At 40.3% G+C, this 17,144-nt stretch overlaps 2 protein-coding genes across 36 annotated transcripts in view; one reads left to right on the top strand and one right to left on the bottom strand.

The window, feature by feature from the left end:
• MED12L (mediator complex subunit 12L) overlaps nucleotides 1–17,144 on the top strand; it is a 354,400-nt gene that overhangs the window by 226,899 nt on the left and 110,357 nt on the right. The gene's annotated exons all lie outside the window — the stretch shown is intronic.
• On the bottom strand, nucleotides 10,772–14,535 carry P2RY13 (purinergic receptor P2Y13). Its single transcript, XM_021069623.2, has 2 exons — nucleotides 14,450–14,535; nucleotides 10,772–13,701 (listed from the first exon to the last, which is right to left on the bottom strand). Exon 2 carries the CDS (start codon nucleotides 13,684–13,686, stop codon nucleotides 12,685–12,687), a length of 1,002 nt encoding a protein of 333 aa, XP_020925282.1. The 5' UTR covers nucleotides 13,687–13,701; nucleotides 14,450–14,535; the 3' UTR covers nucleotides 10,772–12,684.

Consider the following 17,144-nt stretch of genomic DNA (forward strand, 5'->3'; position numbering starts at 1 on the left):
CTCGATTGCTAATAGAAATGACTCACATTTAAGAGGAGGTGAGATTTGTAGACTGGGGAAGAGTGTTTCCTTGAACATGCGGGAATCAGACAGTGATTCACCTGAAGGGAACACAGAGGCTGGCCAGAGCACTGTTTAAGGAGGAGAGGATAAGTCTCCCCAATATTTAGGTCTATTTTTGGAGGGGGAACCCCTACTGCTAATCAGAAAATGTGCATTTACAAACCTTCCTGCTAATTAACTTTTGGATTAAAAGGAATCAGAATATCTTTTATTTATTTATTTTGTCTTTTTAAGGCTGCACTTGTGGCATATGGAGGTTCCCAGGCTAGGGATCTAACCGGAGCTGTAGTAGCTAACCTATGCCACAGCCACAGCAATGCCAGATCTACACCACAGCTCATGGCAATTGACGGATCCTTAACCCACTGAGCGAGACCAGAGATCGAACCCACAACCTCATGGTTCCTAGTCAGATTTGTTTCTGCTGTGTCACGACAGGAACTCCCCAGAATAGCTTTTATAAAAGACAAATCTTTTGTGATATTATTCTATATATTAAAGACTAAAGTTAAAATGTATTTATACTGGTGATTGGTGAGTTGAGAAACCTGTTGTCTCATTTAAGAATCTGATGAATTCTACAGACCTGTTTTTTGACATATACACAAAATTCAAAATATCTTAAATAAAGTTATTTAGGGACTGAGTTTACCTAATCTCTTGAATTCCACAAAACAACATTTATTCTTTAAAAAAAATCTCCCCATAATGATATATAATCAAGCCACTTCCCCATTTGTAATTAATTTTAAAACTTCCAAAAAATTTCCTAAAGATTTCAAGATTTTTGTAAATGCAACATTCAAACAAATAAATAAAAAAAAAATACAGTTTAACCAAATGGAATGAAAAGTTGATACTATCAGGGATGAAGATAAAAATGAATGAAAATAATTTTTGAAGTTAGTAAATCTTGGTATTACTTAGTGTTTACTTATGCCTTAAGGAAATAACATGTAGGTACTATTGTTTTTTTCTCCTGTGTTTGTTCAGAGAAACAAATGTATTTCATTTAAATACCAAAGGTTAAATATCAGAAATTTGTTTTTTCTATTGTCTTTTCCCTAATCAAGTAAAAACAGATAGCTAAAATGTAATGGTTTTCCATTCCATTCTATTTAGGGTGGGTTAAGTAAGTTGTGGATGAGTAGCTAGCCCTAGGGAAAGTCTCCAAACAAAAATTAGCCAATTTAATAATGGCTCAATCTTATAAGAACTTGTCAGATTTACAAACAATCCTTTATTTAGGTTTGGCTCTGTTTTGTTCCATTTTTGTATTTACCTGTGGATTCCCCATTTGCTTTTAGCTTTGAAGCCAGTTTTCTGCATCTTGAGGGGGAAGTTAGGTCGATCTTAGTTTGAAAGACTTGTTTTTCTTGGGTTGAATTTCTTGCCATTTTTCCCTATGCCCCACAGATAATAAATACTTGACTACTCAAAATGGAAAATCTAACTGCCAGAATAACTGCTAAGTCTTAAAAATACCAATTCAAAGGAACTCCTCCCTATCTTTAGCCTCCTTACAAGTATGTTGGGCAAAGACCACCGCTGCAGGTTCTGAAGATGACTCTCCCACATTTCCAGGGGTGGGTATGAAATCATGTGAAGGAGCTTCTGCAGACAAATATCTCACAATTTTCTGTTGAGGGAATAAAGGCTATTCTGTTATCTGCCTTAAATTTTAATACATTTATTACCTGTGTTGACTTTGTCCTGTTGGAGGCAACTAACGTAATACTGTTTTTTTCATGCTAAAAAAATTTTTTTTTTCTTTTCTTTGTGTATAGCTGCTGATAATGTTTGCTTTTCTATTTTGAATTTGAAAGGGAACTCTTTTGATAATTCAGGTGTATACATATTGACTTTGTAAGTGTTGGTTTTTTTATGAAGATTTTCATTTGGAGGTGGGGAGGAGCTGGTGTCAGTGCAGTGGGTGGCCCTCCTTTTCTCCTCTTGAGGGTGGTCTGGGCAAGGACTAGCTTTTCCTGGCCTTAGTCACATAACAGTTGGATTGTCTATTTAAAAGCTTCTTTCACTGGTGATTTAAAGTAAGTCTAGTAATGAAGAAGTTAACATGAGGCAGCCTTTATGCATTCGTCTTAGAGCACATCATGCCAGTCTCAAGTTGGGACTTGTTAAAGCTGATCTTACTTAACATTCAAAAAGGGAAGTAGTGCAGGTTTAGTCAGAAAAAAAGTGTAATGCTTTGATGAAAAGAGCAGCTAAGAACCAGTCCATAACTTTATTGTTGTTCAAATCACCAAAAGGTTAACCTGCGTAATTTTTTTTTTCTGCTGATTTTTATAGCAAGTCTCACATTTCATAAAAGCCGCAGGAGACTTTATAACAGTAATTATCTTGCTGCTTCATTGGAAGGTCCTATTAAATGCAGGGAAGCTCTTTTAATAATAATATTGTTTGGCTATTACAAATCACAAATTTATTTGGAATACAGGACGACATCCTAGGGTATGTGTTTGTGTTTCTCTACCATAATGCTTAAAAAATTTTCTTGTTTTTTACTACAGAAGATTATTTTCTACTACTGAAGATTATTTTCCTTCTATATTTATATTACTTTTAAAGATATTGAACATGCAGACAGTTGAAATTATTGTTTAATTAGATTTCATCTAGATTTTCAAATTGACATTTTCCATGTCCTCCCCTATCCCCCCAGCAAGTGTTTTTGAGGGGACCTGTTTGAAGTTGGAATCATTGCAACAAATGTCCCACCCCTAACAATCTCAGCATGTATTTCCTAAGAACAAGGAATTCTCTTACCTAATCACGAGATTGATAATCCTATTATCAATCACGAGATTATGATTGAAACAACAATATTTTAAAATATTCAATCTGGGAGTTCCCTGATGGCCTAGTTGGTTAGGGATCCAGCATTGTCACTGCTGTGGCATGGGTTCAGTCCCTGACCTGGGAACTTCCTTGTGCCATGGGCGGGCCTGACCTCCCCCCAAAAATTCTGTCTATATTTTATTATTTTCCAGTAAAATTCTTCATATTTTTTTTATGTGGAACTAATCAATAGTGACACATTGCTTTTAGTTGTACTGGTTTACTCTTTTATTCTTTAAACAATCACTCTGCTTTTTTTTCTCCTTCTTTCTTTTTCTTTAATATCCTTGGCTTTTGAAAATTGATTCGCTCTGTATTTGCTAGGTCCATCCACTTAGTAAAGAGATGCTTCTAAATGTTTCTGAGGAGTTTGGGCATATTATTAGCCTGAAGTCTATATTGGGGTTTGGGAATGTGAAAGCAAATAGGAATATCTATACTCTTGTTTTAGTCTCCTGGTTCATGGGTCACCAGTCACAGCATTTGTAGATCCATCTCACCTTTTCTTTGGGATATTGGACAACTCATCCAATTTTTCCTGGTTTCACTGTTCTTTAAAACTAAGGTTCTGGTTTAATCACAGAACTTTAGATAAGACTCTCTATAACCTTTCAAAATATATTCTTAATGAGACAGAAGCACTCAAAGGAGGGGGAATGTTTCTAATACCTTTTAAAAAATGGAAATAGTAAAGGTGTTGATAAGTCTTCCCCCCTTTCTTTCCTTTCCTTCTTTCCTCTTTCTCTCCCTCCCTTCCTTCTTTTTTCCTTCCTTCCTTCCACCTTCCCTCCCTCTCTCCTCTTCCTTTTGTCCTTTCCTTCCTCCCTCTGCCATGCCCAGGGATTCAATCCTTGAGCCACATCAGTGACAGTGTCAAGTCCTTAACCCACTGATCCACCAGGGAACTCCCCCCCCAGCCCCCTGCCCCCATTTACTGTGAGATATTGGCACACATATTGCTAAGGCTTACCTTGGTGGTCTTGTCATTTCTACTGTGCATACGACTACTTCCTCTGTCTACCCTTTCTTTGGCTTCTCTGTGTTGGTGTGGACCTGGCCATGATATCCCTTCCTCCAGCGTTGGTAGGCAGAGAACTTGTATTGTAGTTTTAATTTTCTCTGTCAGTATAAGCTCAGATGTATCCATTTCTTCTTAAAGGAAAACGCACTTATAAAAGGCCTCATAGTCCTTCTCAGTGTGCAAATTCATTATTACAAAACAGAGACAAGCAGGGATCTGATGGAAACATACTTCAAGTTGATCTGTCTGGAATGTCTGTGTCTTTTGCATGTAGCAGAACATACAACTAGGGTTGTAGTAAAATCTTCACCAGATCTTATGGTTCCATCTCTCTGTACACAGAAGGCACTCTAATTGGGGCTCACCACTCAGTAACTGGAAATTTGTGCTGAGTATAATTATTACAAGCCCTTTAATGTTTCATTGCTGAGATTCATATCTTTAGGTCCCTGTGCTTGAATTACTGTATGTAATATGTCATTTGAAATGATTTGTATCTGTTAGGTCTGCTTTAAGTAAAGCACTTACCTTTTTCTGGTATGAGAATTTCATGTGTAATGGCCGATTAAAGAGGAGGGATGATTTGGAGATTGAGTCTGGCGATATGCCTTCATCTGACTCCTGTCCTCACTCAATTGATACTCTTTTCTGTGCTTGGCTACTCGATCCATTTCTGAATTTTGGAAATCATGCTTGTGAGATTGGGTGGGGATAGGGGTCCAGTAACTGGGGCCATGTAGATACCGATGTGGATTTCAGCCTCTTCAGAGCTTTCTTACTTTGGGCAAGTTGTCATTGTACCCGAGCTTCAATTTCTTCTTCTGAAAAATGGCTACCTTGTAATAGTGTCAAATTTAAATGAGATAATATACAGATAGTTCCTACAGTGTTTGGAACTTGGTTGGTACTTAGTGAAGTGAGTGAGTGAATGAATATGAACGGGGGTGTCTTTTCCTGAATGTAAAGTTGGAATGATTAAGAATCAAAAACATTCCTCAACTAGGAAGTCAAGATAAGTACATAATATTTGGGTTGCCCTTAGAAAGCTCCTCATTTTCCTTATGATGAACTGATGGTTATTTGAAATACTTTTCATGTTCTTTTTTGTTCTTTCCCCTCTGAAAAGGAGGAAACTAGGATTAACTTTTTCAGACTATCTGAAATTGTGGGAAAGCCAAAAAGCTGAGGCCAGGCTACATGGGGCAAGAAGAGGGGGTGGTCTCTGTAGGGTCACTGAACTCGGGTTAAAGCTTCCTTCACGAGTTCGAGCATTTTTCAGTTGTAGGAAATTTCAGTGATAGGGTTAAATAGGATAAAAAAGATTAAAGAGCATAGCGTAATATATATATGTATGGTATAAATATAATGCGTAAAGCTAATATTTTAAGACATTAAAAGTATTCAGATACACATTATATAAAACTGCATAAGGTATATATCACTAAGTAAGGTCACCTGCAAGCACCTAATGTTTAAGCTGAATTTTAAGAATAATGATAGAGGGAGTTCCCATTGTGGCTCAGCAGTAACAAACATGACTAGTATCCATGAGGATGCGGGTTTGATGCCTGACCTCACTCGGTGGGTTAAGGATCTGGTGTTGCCATGAGCTGTAGTGTAGGTTGCAGGTGCAGCTTGTATCCCACATTGCTGTGTCTGGGGTATAGGCCGGTAGCTGCAGCTCTGATTTGACCCCTAGCCTGGGAACTTCCATATCCCGTGGGTGTAGCCCTAAAAAAATAAATAAATAAAAATAAAGGTAGACATTCTATTATTATGTCCCAGGGTGTTACATTTGAGTTTTATTATAGAAGTGGCAAAAGCTCCTATGCTGAGTAAGGTATTGTGCTTTTTAAGAAACTGGTTTACATGCTTTCTCTTGTATTGTTTTTTCTTTCTCTTTGATTACTCCTCCCACATCCTCAGCTCCCGTCCAGTTGTTGTCCTTGTTCCCCTTTCTTTCCCCCACCCTGTTCCCACTAGAAATACTTTATACTAGAATGAGTGAGGGCTGGGCGTCAGAAACGCAGGCATGGAGATGTCTGAAGGGTTGGCACAAACGTTTTTGCCCAGAGCTGGTTCTCTGGGTTGTATGGTTACCCCCCCCGCCCCATTTGATCTGCACCTTTGTTCTGGTGGCTGTTTCACATGGAACATAGGAAGGAGCTGCTCTACTTGTTCTTAGAAACCCTTGGGGAAAAGCTGAGCTAATAGAACAGCTGTTCTTATTTCTTCCTTGGACCTCTTGTAACCTGACTTGTCCTGCATGGCAAGATAAGAGCAGCTCGTAGTCCCTCACTTCGTGTTACAAACTGGGGCTCTGCCGCACATCCTCCTTATATGACCACTGACCCCATAGTTGTAGATTCGTCATATTTGACCTTCCCAAAGTACAGGATTCTGTTGACTGTCACTTTCTCCTTGAACCTCTCTTGGTCCTTGGTTCCCAAGGAACCTCTTGTTACTCCCTGTAGCTCATCAGCTCCTATCCCCAATCCCAGGCATCTTCACCAGTTCCTCCTTTTGTGTCTGATCTGCCCATGAGACTTGGTGCCTGGCTCCTTCCTTATTCTTTCCCTTTCTTAGAAAAGATAATTCCCTCTGCTTTGGACCTAGCCCTGTCTTCAGAGCCCTGCACCCACATTTTACCCCCACTGGCTAGATCCTTGACCCAGCTCTCTCACTGGAACTTCTCACCCAGCACAGTCATCATAATCCAGCACATCCCCCAAGCTAATGTTTTTCAAAGCAGTGAGTCTTTATCCTTTTTCTGAGATCTTGGATAAAGAAGTGGTACAAATATACAATGGAATATTACTCAGCCATAAAAAGAATGAAATAATGCCATTTGCAAAAACATGGATGGACCTAGAGATTATCATACTAAGTGAAGTAAGTCAGACAAAGACAAATATATGAGATCACTAATATCTCGAATCTAACAAAAAATTATACAAAAGAGCTCATAAAACACAAATAGACTCATGTTTCGAAACCAAATTTAGGTTACTGAAGGGGAAATGTGGTGGGGGGAGGGATAAATTAAGGGGTTGGGACTGACATATACACAGTGCTGTATATAGGTTACAAGGACCTATTGTATGATAATCAACTCAATAACCTATATGTGTAATAAACTGTATGGGAAAAGAATCTGAAGAACAGATGTATGTATAACTAATTTACTTTGCTGTACACCTGAAATTAACACAACTCCCTAAGTTGACTATATGCCAATAAAATTTATTTAAAAGAAAAAAAGCAATGAGTCTCAGTTGGAAGGGAGTGTGATGGGGATTATGGACCCCATTGAGAATATATTTTGCATGTGAATCACATACATTTTTGCATATAAATCCATACTCTCCAGGGATCTTGGACTCAAAACTTCTCTCTCTCATCTCTGTCTCTGAAAATGTCTCTAAGGTCCATGTCAGGTTTCTTTTCCCTGGGATCTTGCCTGCGTAGATGCAAGACTTCCTGACTTGACTTGACCTCCTGGCCTCAGTGGCTCCATTAATTTAGAATCATTCTCTTGCTGGCAAATTGATTTTCCTAAAGCTCAGCATAGAAAGTTGTCTTCAGTTCAGAACCCTTCAGTGGTTCACGGAGAACTCCAAACACCCCCACAACCCAACATGCTGTGTGGTAGGGGTCTCATCCCCTTCCCAGGCTCATCTTCCATATGCACATGCTACAGCCTTGGGCCCTTGGTGGCCCCTAATGCCCTGGCCACAGCACCGCAGGATTGGAAGGCTCTGTTTTATCCATCAGGGCCCAGCTCAGGCTTTCTTCTCCTGTGAGCCTCCTCCGCAGTCTCTCCATTTGGCCTTAGCTGCCTTTTCCTCTGAGCTTCTTGGGTGAGTTAATTGTGTCTCTCATTCTACATGCCCCGTCTAGATTCACAATGGTGTGTGTACAGCTTCCAGAGAGGCAAAGGGCCCAGCACAAAGGACACAATGCAGGAATGAGTGTCTGAATGAACCAGTCAATCCAGTCTTTGTGATCTTACTCCTCTTAGGAACTCTGGAGAGCTGGAGGGACCCCCGGAGCCCTCACAGGGTCCACAGTTGAATTGTTCATACACCTGAGGTTGTTGAAACTTTTCTGTGTTGAGACCTCACCTTCCCTCTTCGGGAGCCCCCCTCCTTATCATCTCATTGCTGGGGCTTGAGGTCACCTCGGAGGAATTCAGCTTGTCCTGTCAAAGAGTTGGTGGAGCAGAGCCTTGAGGTGTGGTCTTGAGGGTTCCTGGCTGGGTATCTCTCCCAGCTCTGCCTCTGCTTGCTGGGGGGTCATGTGTACTGGGGCAAGGCATCTCTTCACTTTGTGCCTCAATTTTGTTTTATTTTTTTCTCCCCACCAGGGAGCCCTATGGGCCCAATTCCCTCTCCTGGGGTGGTTGTGAGAAATAGAAAGGTGATAATCCTTGTAAAATGCATCCATAGCATGGTGTGTGGCACATAGCAAGCATTCAGTAAAGGAGCAACAGGTTCTGGGAGGTGCCTGTCATCTTCTAGGCCAAGGATAATTAACTGGCAGCATGTGGGCTATGGTGGCCCACACATGAATGTGTTGTTTTGGTGGGATCAGGGGATGGGGTAGCCAGAGAAGTCTTAAAAATAACAGAAAATGTAACAGAGGAGTCTGGATTTATGATTTTTCCTGGGAACATTAGAGAATCTTCAGTTATAAATATAGTGATTAAAATATGAGATCAGAAGCCGTAATCTGAATTAGAGTCCTAGCTTTGCTACTTATAAGCTGTGTGACTCCATGCAAGTTGCTTAACTAATCTGTTTCTTAACTTCTTTTCTCTAAAATGGAAATAACAATAACACTGGTAGCCTTCCTGGGATTATTAAATGTTACAGTATATTTAAAGTTCTTGTCACACCTGCCTGGTACATAGTAAATAGTAAATAATGTGTGCTGTTTCTGTTCTTGCTGATGCTGGCTGTACTACTGCTATTGCTACTAAGCTAGCAATCCTGGGCCCACTTCCCTCCAGTGCCAGCAGCTGGCACTGAGTTGTAGATGACCTTGTAAGCGGGACATGAACTTTCCAGGTAGCCGTAGTCTGCATTAGAGCCTGTCACCTTAGATCTGTCCTGCCTTCTAACTAACAATTTTGTTTGTCTCCTGTGGACAGATCTCACTGTTGGGCATTCATGTCCAAGAGTGCTGTGAATCAGTCTTTATGGATGTCTGAACCTCAAGCAACTTTTAGCACACTGGTTCTTAAAATGTGACCCAAATTGATAGCATCTTTGTCTCCTGGAAACTTGTTCCCAGGCTCACTCCAGCCGCACTGAATCAGAAACTCTGCGGGTGGGCTTAGCAATCTTTCCAGCTTGTTCTGATACCCAGTAAAGGTTGATAATCACTGGCTTAACACATGTGTTCTATATTTATATTACCTGTGTTTAGTTTCTATGTAAAATTGAAAATGTTGAGTTGTATTTCCAGACACTTCAAATGATTTGTAAATTCCACACTTTCCTCAATAGGGCTGCTCTCTTGCCGACGTGTATTCTCTTAGCTTAGAGACGCTGCTCGCTGTGGGTTCCTCGGCTCTAGAGGTTTTGTTCTGTTCAAATCTATGTGAACTTTGATCTATTAACTTTGGAGAAATACGGTTTGCCTGGGGTGATGGTCAGACTTTTTTAGAAGGAAGACGTCAGAAAGTTATGGAATGAGATGCTTTTAAGTAGATATGGAATATATTAAGTAATGAGCTTAATAAGATCGAATAGTTATTTTATACTCTGATGTAATGATAACTTGATCAGTCATCTAACTTCTGCGAGTTAGGAATTCACACAACTTCTCTGCCTCTTCCTTCTCCTTTTACAGTAATTTCTTTTGGTTTCTGAAGAATAATTCTGTGTGGGGCAATATCCTTTCCTACTTCCTCTGCACCCGGGGTATTCGGAAAGCCTTATCTAGTAAAAATAATTACATTTTAGCTTTTGGCAAAAGCCCTTAATTGTGCTCTGAGCTTATGCACTTTACCAAAGCTTTTTTTTTTTTTTTTAATCCTCTTGCCTCTGTTCTATGTGTCATTAATTGGCTATAGTTGCTTTTCATCCTATGAATGTGATTTTAAGATGACTGGAATATGCCTCTTCTCTAACTTCTTGGTTGATTATTTCATTCTACACATCAGGTACTTTGCGTTTGACTATAATATTATTTTAATGGAAGGAAATATTTGTGTTTATGAAGGATAGATTTTCTATTGAAATTTTATTTTGAAAGTTCTTTCTAAAAAAGGTATTCATTATCTATAGCCATTCGGTGCATATTGAAAATATTATTAGAAGTGAAAGGCATAGGTTATATCACCAAGCATAGTTTGAAGGGTGGCTTAGATGCAGTTACTTAGTAGATAGAATCTGCTTGTGATTGTGTAATGTACTCAGTAACAGTAACGTGGATTTAGTGACATCTCTAATAGTTACCATGACTTAATATTTTTATTTTAGCAAATGAAAATCAGAAGTCTAAGTACTTTCTAAAAGAGTTTTGCTGACTGTAATTTGCCACAGCTACACATCTTGCTTAACCAAAACCAACAATACATAGCTGCAGCATTTTCTTAATAGCTTTAAAACTGAAATTACCTTCTGTCATAAGCTCTTTAGTAATCTTCCTTCCTGACTATTCACTAGTGAGCCCCCAAACACCCCCACTTCCCAGGCCTGTGTGCACATGCTATAGCAGACTAACTGAAAAGAGCTTGAGCTTTCAAGAAATTTATTATTTTGATTAAAAAAAAAAATCAGTGAGAATTGGCTTCCCTGGTATGTAAAAATAAAGCTAGTTTGGTATATTTTATCAAATACTTATTTATTGCACAATGAAACACAATCTCTGCCCACCGAAGTACACATGGCTTATCAAAAGTTGGTTACATGTGTGAGCCAGTAATTACAAAGCGGCATGAGAAGTACAGTAGTTGAGGTGTGATAACATACAGATGAGGGAGTGACTGGGTTTGGGGTTGTGGTGGGAACTTAGCCAGCTGAGATTTCATGAATCAAGTGATGGCAACCTAGGCTTTCATGGATGGATATGAGTTTTCTTGGTGAGTCAGAGGGAAATTTACAAGTGCAATGACACAGGGCAAAAAGGAGCGTGGCATGTTCTGATAATTATAAACTTCTAGGAGAGTGTAAAGTTGCCAGGATGAAGAACAGTTAGGAGAAAAGGCCAGAAAGGCAGGCAAGTTCCAGGGCCTTCAGAGCCTTAGAGGCCATGGAAGGAAGCCTGGGCTTCACATTCTGATGGTTGGAGCTAGTGACACATCTATGAAGCATGACTTCCCCTTTGTATGTTTTATCTAGAGGATTCAAATCTTCATCCCCAATTCCAAAACAAAATACTTAGTGTTTTGTTTTGTTTCTAAACTACAAAGCAATTCAGGAAAAAATGTGAAGGTAAATAAGTACAAGTAGGTCACCATCCTTTAAAAGTTTCCCAGTATGAATGTTATGGATTGTAGGACATATTCTATTTTAAATGTTTGAGAGTTCCCGTCATGGCTCAACAGAAGTGAATCTGATTTGTATCCATGAGGAGGCAGGTTCCATCCCTGGCCTCGCTCAGTGGGTTAAGGATCCAGAGTTGCCCTGAACTATGGTGTGGGTTGCAGATGTGACCTAGATCTGACATTGCTGTGCTATGGTGTAGGCCAGCGGCTACAGCTCCCATCTGACCCCTAGCCTGGGAACCTCCATATGCTACGGATGTGACCCTAAAAAGCCAAAAAATAAAAGTTTGTAATTCATTGTCTGTGGGAAGTATTGTGGGATATACCAAGGAAACATATTTTTGGTCTTCAGAACATACTGTCTTTCTTAAAGAATCTGAATCACCTGTGGGGGGATGTAGTCAAGAATACAGCTAGAGAAATCTGTGTCGAGGGCCCTAAAACATAGCCAAAGAGTGAGGGAAGTAATTGTTTTCAACCCGAGATATGAGGACAGAGCATAGAGAGGCTGACCCAGGAAGGCTTCGCTGAGTAGGTAAAGTTATTTAGCTACCATTAGAGAACTGGCCAGGCAGAGGGAGGATTCCAAAAAATGAGAATACAGTATTCTTGCCCTGAAATTGCGCATACTTAGGCTGTAAGCAGAGTATTTCAGTTACAATATTTTAGATATCTTAAGCGGCTTCATATTGTTGTTTGTGCCTCCCGTGGTGTAGTGACGTGCTGTGGAAGAGGTTCTTTGTCATTATAAAGAGAAACTCCTTCCTCCTGGGTGTCAGAGGACTTTCTGACCTACTCCAGGTGCTTTACATCGAGCATCCCTTTCAACCTCAAGCTTCAGTTTTTACCAAAGGACTTTCAAGGTGGGTTTATAGTTTTTAATAAATCAGCAAGGGGGATACAAAAGCACTAGTGTTGTTTGAATTACATGTGCGAAAGAGTGGGAGTGGAGGTTTTTTGGAATATGCATTTCCCCTTAATAAATCTTTTCCAAAATATGTGAATGCTCTGGAACATATGACCTCTAGTGGCCATTTGCTTTCTACTGCCTTCCCTTACTGATATTTCATTCTGCTTATGAGTAGATCTGCATGGAATTAAAATGTCTATAATCCTTTCTGTATACCAGGATACTGAAATGTAAGAAGGCATTTGTTTTAATCCATTTTTCTTTCATTGCTTAAATTTGATTTACATACTTGTCTTTTGAAGTCTTGTCAATACATAATAATTAACCACTATAAAGTTATCACTCTAGGATTATATTGTCTGACTGACTTGTATGATTTTCTTGGGTGGATGTTGTGATCTTTCTCCCTTTCATACATGGTACCCTTTCTATGAATTTTTTACATAAGAATATATATATTAGGGGGTCCATGCAAATATTAGTTGCAGCCAAAAGTAGAGTTGATTCTTTAGCTAGAAACAATTGATTTTGCAGTCGACAGTTGGTCTTACTGTTGGTTTGACTCTGAGTGTATGGGACTCTGGCGAAATGAAATGGAGCAAAGCACACGAAGAAGACAGCCACTACAACAAATACTTTACCTTCTAGCCTTTTGTTGTTTTTGCTGTCCTTACTTTTGGCCTTCCTATAAGAATTGTATACCTTTTTTGCAATCACCACATAAAACAGAAGCATTAGGGCAAAAACAGTCCAGAAAATGAACTGGCATATGTAATTCACCACTTCATGCCATTTCAGCCCCAGAGGGCCCTTTAAAGAGGCACACTTTTTCACAGAGGATGGTGTGGCTTCCTTGTTGCTTAAGATCATATTTGGCAGGGAGATGAGGAACAAAACGAGCCAGACCAGGCTTGAGATGGCTCTTGCAAAAGCAGGTTTTTGTACGAAAAATTTTCCAAAAGGTTTGATGATCTTGAGGAACCTGTCAAAGGCGATGAGTCCCAGCAGTATGATGCCTACATACATGGTCTCATAAAAGATGACAGCAGAGAAACGACACACAAAGGCTCTGAGTTGCCAGGGTCCAAGGCGTGAGTCAGAGAGGATTTTAAATGGAAGCGTGAGCGTCATTATCAAGTCAGCCACCAAAGTGTTTTTGAGGTAGACAATGAAGGTGGAGGAGCTGGGGATGTAAATGAACACCCATAGGGCCAAAGCGTTCAGCAGGATGCCAATGAAGAAGACAGCAGTGTAGATGGCTGGGAACACCAGCTGTGCTGTCTGCATGTCCCTGGGGCACCGCTCAGACCCATTGAAACCCTTCACCACTGTGGCGTTCATGATGTCCAGTGTCAGCTGTTACAAATAGACATAGACTCGAAGTAAAACACGAAGAATTTCATGATTTCAAAATGCTCCTTGTTAAAAACAGACTTTAGGTTTGCAGCATATTAAAACTTAACATTTATTCATTTCATTCATTAGATCAGTTGAGAAGTCATACGTTGTTTCTGGTTAAAATTTTTTTTTTTTAATTTTTTTTGTCTTTTATTTTATTTTATTTTTTTTGCCATTTCTTGGGCCGCTCCCACGGCATATGGAGGTTCCCAGGCTAGGGGTCTAATCAGAGCCGTAGCCACCGGCCTACGCCAGAGCCACAGCAACGCGGGATCCGAGCCGCGTCTGCAACCTACACCACAGCTCACGGCAACGCCGGATCGTTAACCCACTGAGCAAGGGCAGGGACCGAACCCGCAACCTCATGGTTCCTAGTCGGATTCGTTAACCACTGTGCCACGACAGGAACTCCTGGTTAAAATTTTTGAAGCACAATACATTTTTGGTATTTGTAATAGTGCCATTACCTTCACACCCTGATGGAATCCAAATGACTGGTCTGCCTCATTCATAAGTGCTACTTTTAATGTGGCAGTAAAACAAAACCTGCTTAAGAGGTAATTATTCATGTCAGATTCCTCTACATTATATAACCTCTTATGCTCATAATCAATGGTTTGTAGAATGTTAACCTTAAAGCATTTCCCCCCTTGAACATATTCCATCATTTATAAACAAGCTGCTCTTAATAATAGTTGAAATTTACCTTTGTGTGCGAGGATACTCAGCTCAGTATCTTCGGATTAAGGCAGTCATTAGTTAAGCCCATGAAGAGCCTGTGAAGCAAGTGTCTGCTTTTTTATACCGAGTTTCCTTCCTCATTTCCACATACGCAGTGTGATCCATTAGAACCTCTTCATATGCAGTCCTTTGGGGTTTTTCTTATAAGGAACCTCTTTTGTGGACTGTTAATCTACAATGGCTTGGATAAATCAGTTTAGTTGCAGTTTGACAATATTGATTCTTCCAATCCAAGAACATGATATGTCTTTCCATCTGGTTGTATCATCTTTGATTTCTTTCATCCACATCTTATAGTTTTCAGAGTGCAGGTTCTTTGCCTCCTTAGGTAGGCTTATTCCTAAGGTTTTTTGTTTTGTTTTGTTTTGTTTTGATATGATGCTTAATGGGATTGTTTCCTTAATTTCTCTTTCTGATATTTTGTTATTAGTGTTTAGTAATGCAAGAAGTTTCTGTGTATTAATTTTGTATCCTGCAGCCTTACAAATTCATTGATGAGCTCTAGTAGTTTTCTGGTAGCATCTCTAGGATTTTCTATGTATAGCGTTATGTCATTTGCAAACAGTTACCATTTTACTTCTTCTTTTCAGATATATGTATATATACACACACACACACACATATATATATATATATACACATATACACACACATATACATATATATATACACACACACACATATATATATACATACTTGTCTTTTTAGGGCCACACCTGCAGCATATGGCAGTTTCCAGGGTCGAATCAGAGCTGTAACCACTGGCCTACACCACAGGCACTGCAACGTGGGATCTGAGCCTTGTCTGTGACCTGCACCACAGCTTATAGCAATGCTGGATCCTTAACCCACTGAGTGAGGCCAGGGATCAAGCCCACATCCTCATGAATCCTAGTCAGGTTTGTTACCGCTGAGCCATGATGGGAACTCCTCTTCTTTTCAAGTTTGGATTCCTTTTACTTCTTTTTCTTCTCTGATTGATGTGGCTAGGACTTCCAAAACTATGTTGAATAACAGTGGTGAGTGTGGGCATGCTTGTTTTGTTCCTCATCTTAGAGGAAATGCTATCAGCATTTCACAATTGAGAACAATGTTAGCTGCAGGTTTGTCATATATGGCCATTATTATGTTGAGGTAGGTTCCCTTTATGCCCACTTTCCAGAAAGTTTTTATCAAAAGTGGGTGTTTCTATCACTGTCTTCCAGCTCACTTTTTTTGTTCTTCTTCCTCGGTTATTCTGCTATGGATTCAGGTATTGTATTGCTCATCTTTGTTTGTTCTTTAAATCTTCTAGCTCTTTGTTAAACATTTCTTGTTATTTCTGTGCCTCCATTCTTTTTTCCAAGATCTTGGGTCATCTTTTTCAGGTAGATTGCCTGTCTCTACTTCACTTAGTTCTTCTAAGGTTTTATATTGTTTCTTTGTCTGGAACATATTTATCTACCATCTCATTTTGTTTCACTTTCTTTGTTTGTGGTCTTGTTTCCATAGGCTACAGGATCATAGTTCCTCTTGCTTCTGATGTCTTCCCCCGGTGGGTAAGGTTGGTCCAAGGGCTTGTGCAGGGCTCCTGGTGGTGGCCATGTCAAGAGGTGGCTGTGAGCTCAGTACAGCTTTAGACAGCCTGTCTGCTGATGAATGAGGCTGTGTTCCCATCCTGCTGGTTGTTTGGCCTGTGGTACATCAGCATTGGAGCCTGCAAGCTGTTGAGTAGGGCTGCATCTTGGTGCCAAAATGGTGACCTCTGGTAGAGCTCATGCCAGTCAGCATCCTGGGACCTCTACTACCTGTGTCCTTGCCCTTCCTGTGAGCCTCAGCTGCCTCCTGCCTCCCAGGAGACCCTTCAAGCCCCACTGTTAGGTCTGGCCTAAACCCCTGTGGCGTAACTGCTTTGTGCTGGTTCCCAGTGCACATGAAACCCTGTGTGCGCCCTCCAAGAGTAGAGTCTTTGTTTCCCCTAGTCCTGTGGAACTCCTGTGCTCTAGGCCTTCAAAGCCAAATGCTCTGGGGATTTTTTTTTTTTTTCCCTGATGCCAGACCTTTAAGTTGGGGAGCTGAGGTGGGGCTCAGGACTTTCATTCATTTGAAAGAACTTGTGCAATATAATTAGTTTGTAGGGCAGCCATTCAGTGGGTATATGATTTGATTACCTTGCAAAAGTGTCCCTGTTACCATCTCATTGTGGCTTCTTCATTGTCCTTGACTGTAAAATGTCTTTTTTTGTTACCTTCCAGTCTTTTTTTTTTCTTTTTTTTGTCAGTGGTTATTCAGTGGTTAGTTTTGATTTTGGTTTTTGTGGTAGAAGATGAGCCAAGTCTTTCTACTCTGCCATCTTGCCTGGAATCAAGAGGTTGCTTTTAGTTTGGATGCTTGCTGCCTCTTTTCTCAGTGTGTCCTGGCCATTATCCCTTTGCTATTGAGTGTGTAAGTGCAGTGGCTCTTGCACCCTCCTTGACAGCAGGAACAGGGCTTTGTGCCTCATTGCAGGCCCTGAAGGTGGCAGCTGGGACCTGAACACTTCCAGGACAGCGAGGGCAGTGTTTGGCTCCTGCTAGTGGGTTTCGCAGAGATTACTGAGGTTCACATGCTCCATGCCTGCCTGCAAGCCCTGCAGGGGAAGCAGGGGCTAGCATACTCCCAGGATGGCAGGTGCAGGCAGA

This window comes from Sus scrofa, chromosome 13 (assembly GCF_054392235.1).
Source record: "Sus scrofa isolate SSC_HxYL_T2T_F1_AM1 chromosome 13, Sscrofa_HxYL_maternal_Yorkshire_Landrace_v2.0, whole genome shotgun sequence".
NCBI classification, from domain to species: Eukaryota; Metazoa; Chordata; class Mammalia; order Artiodactyla; family Suidae; genus Sus; species Sus scrofa.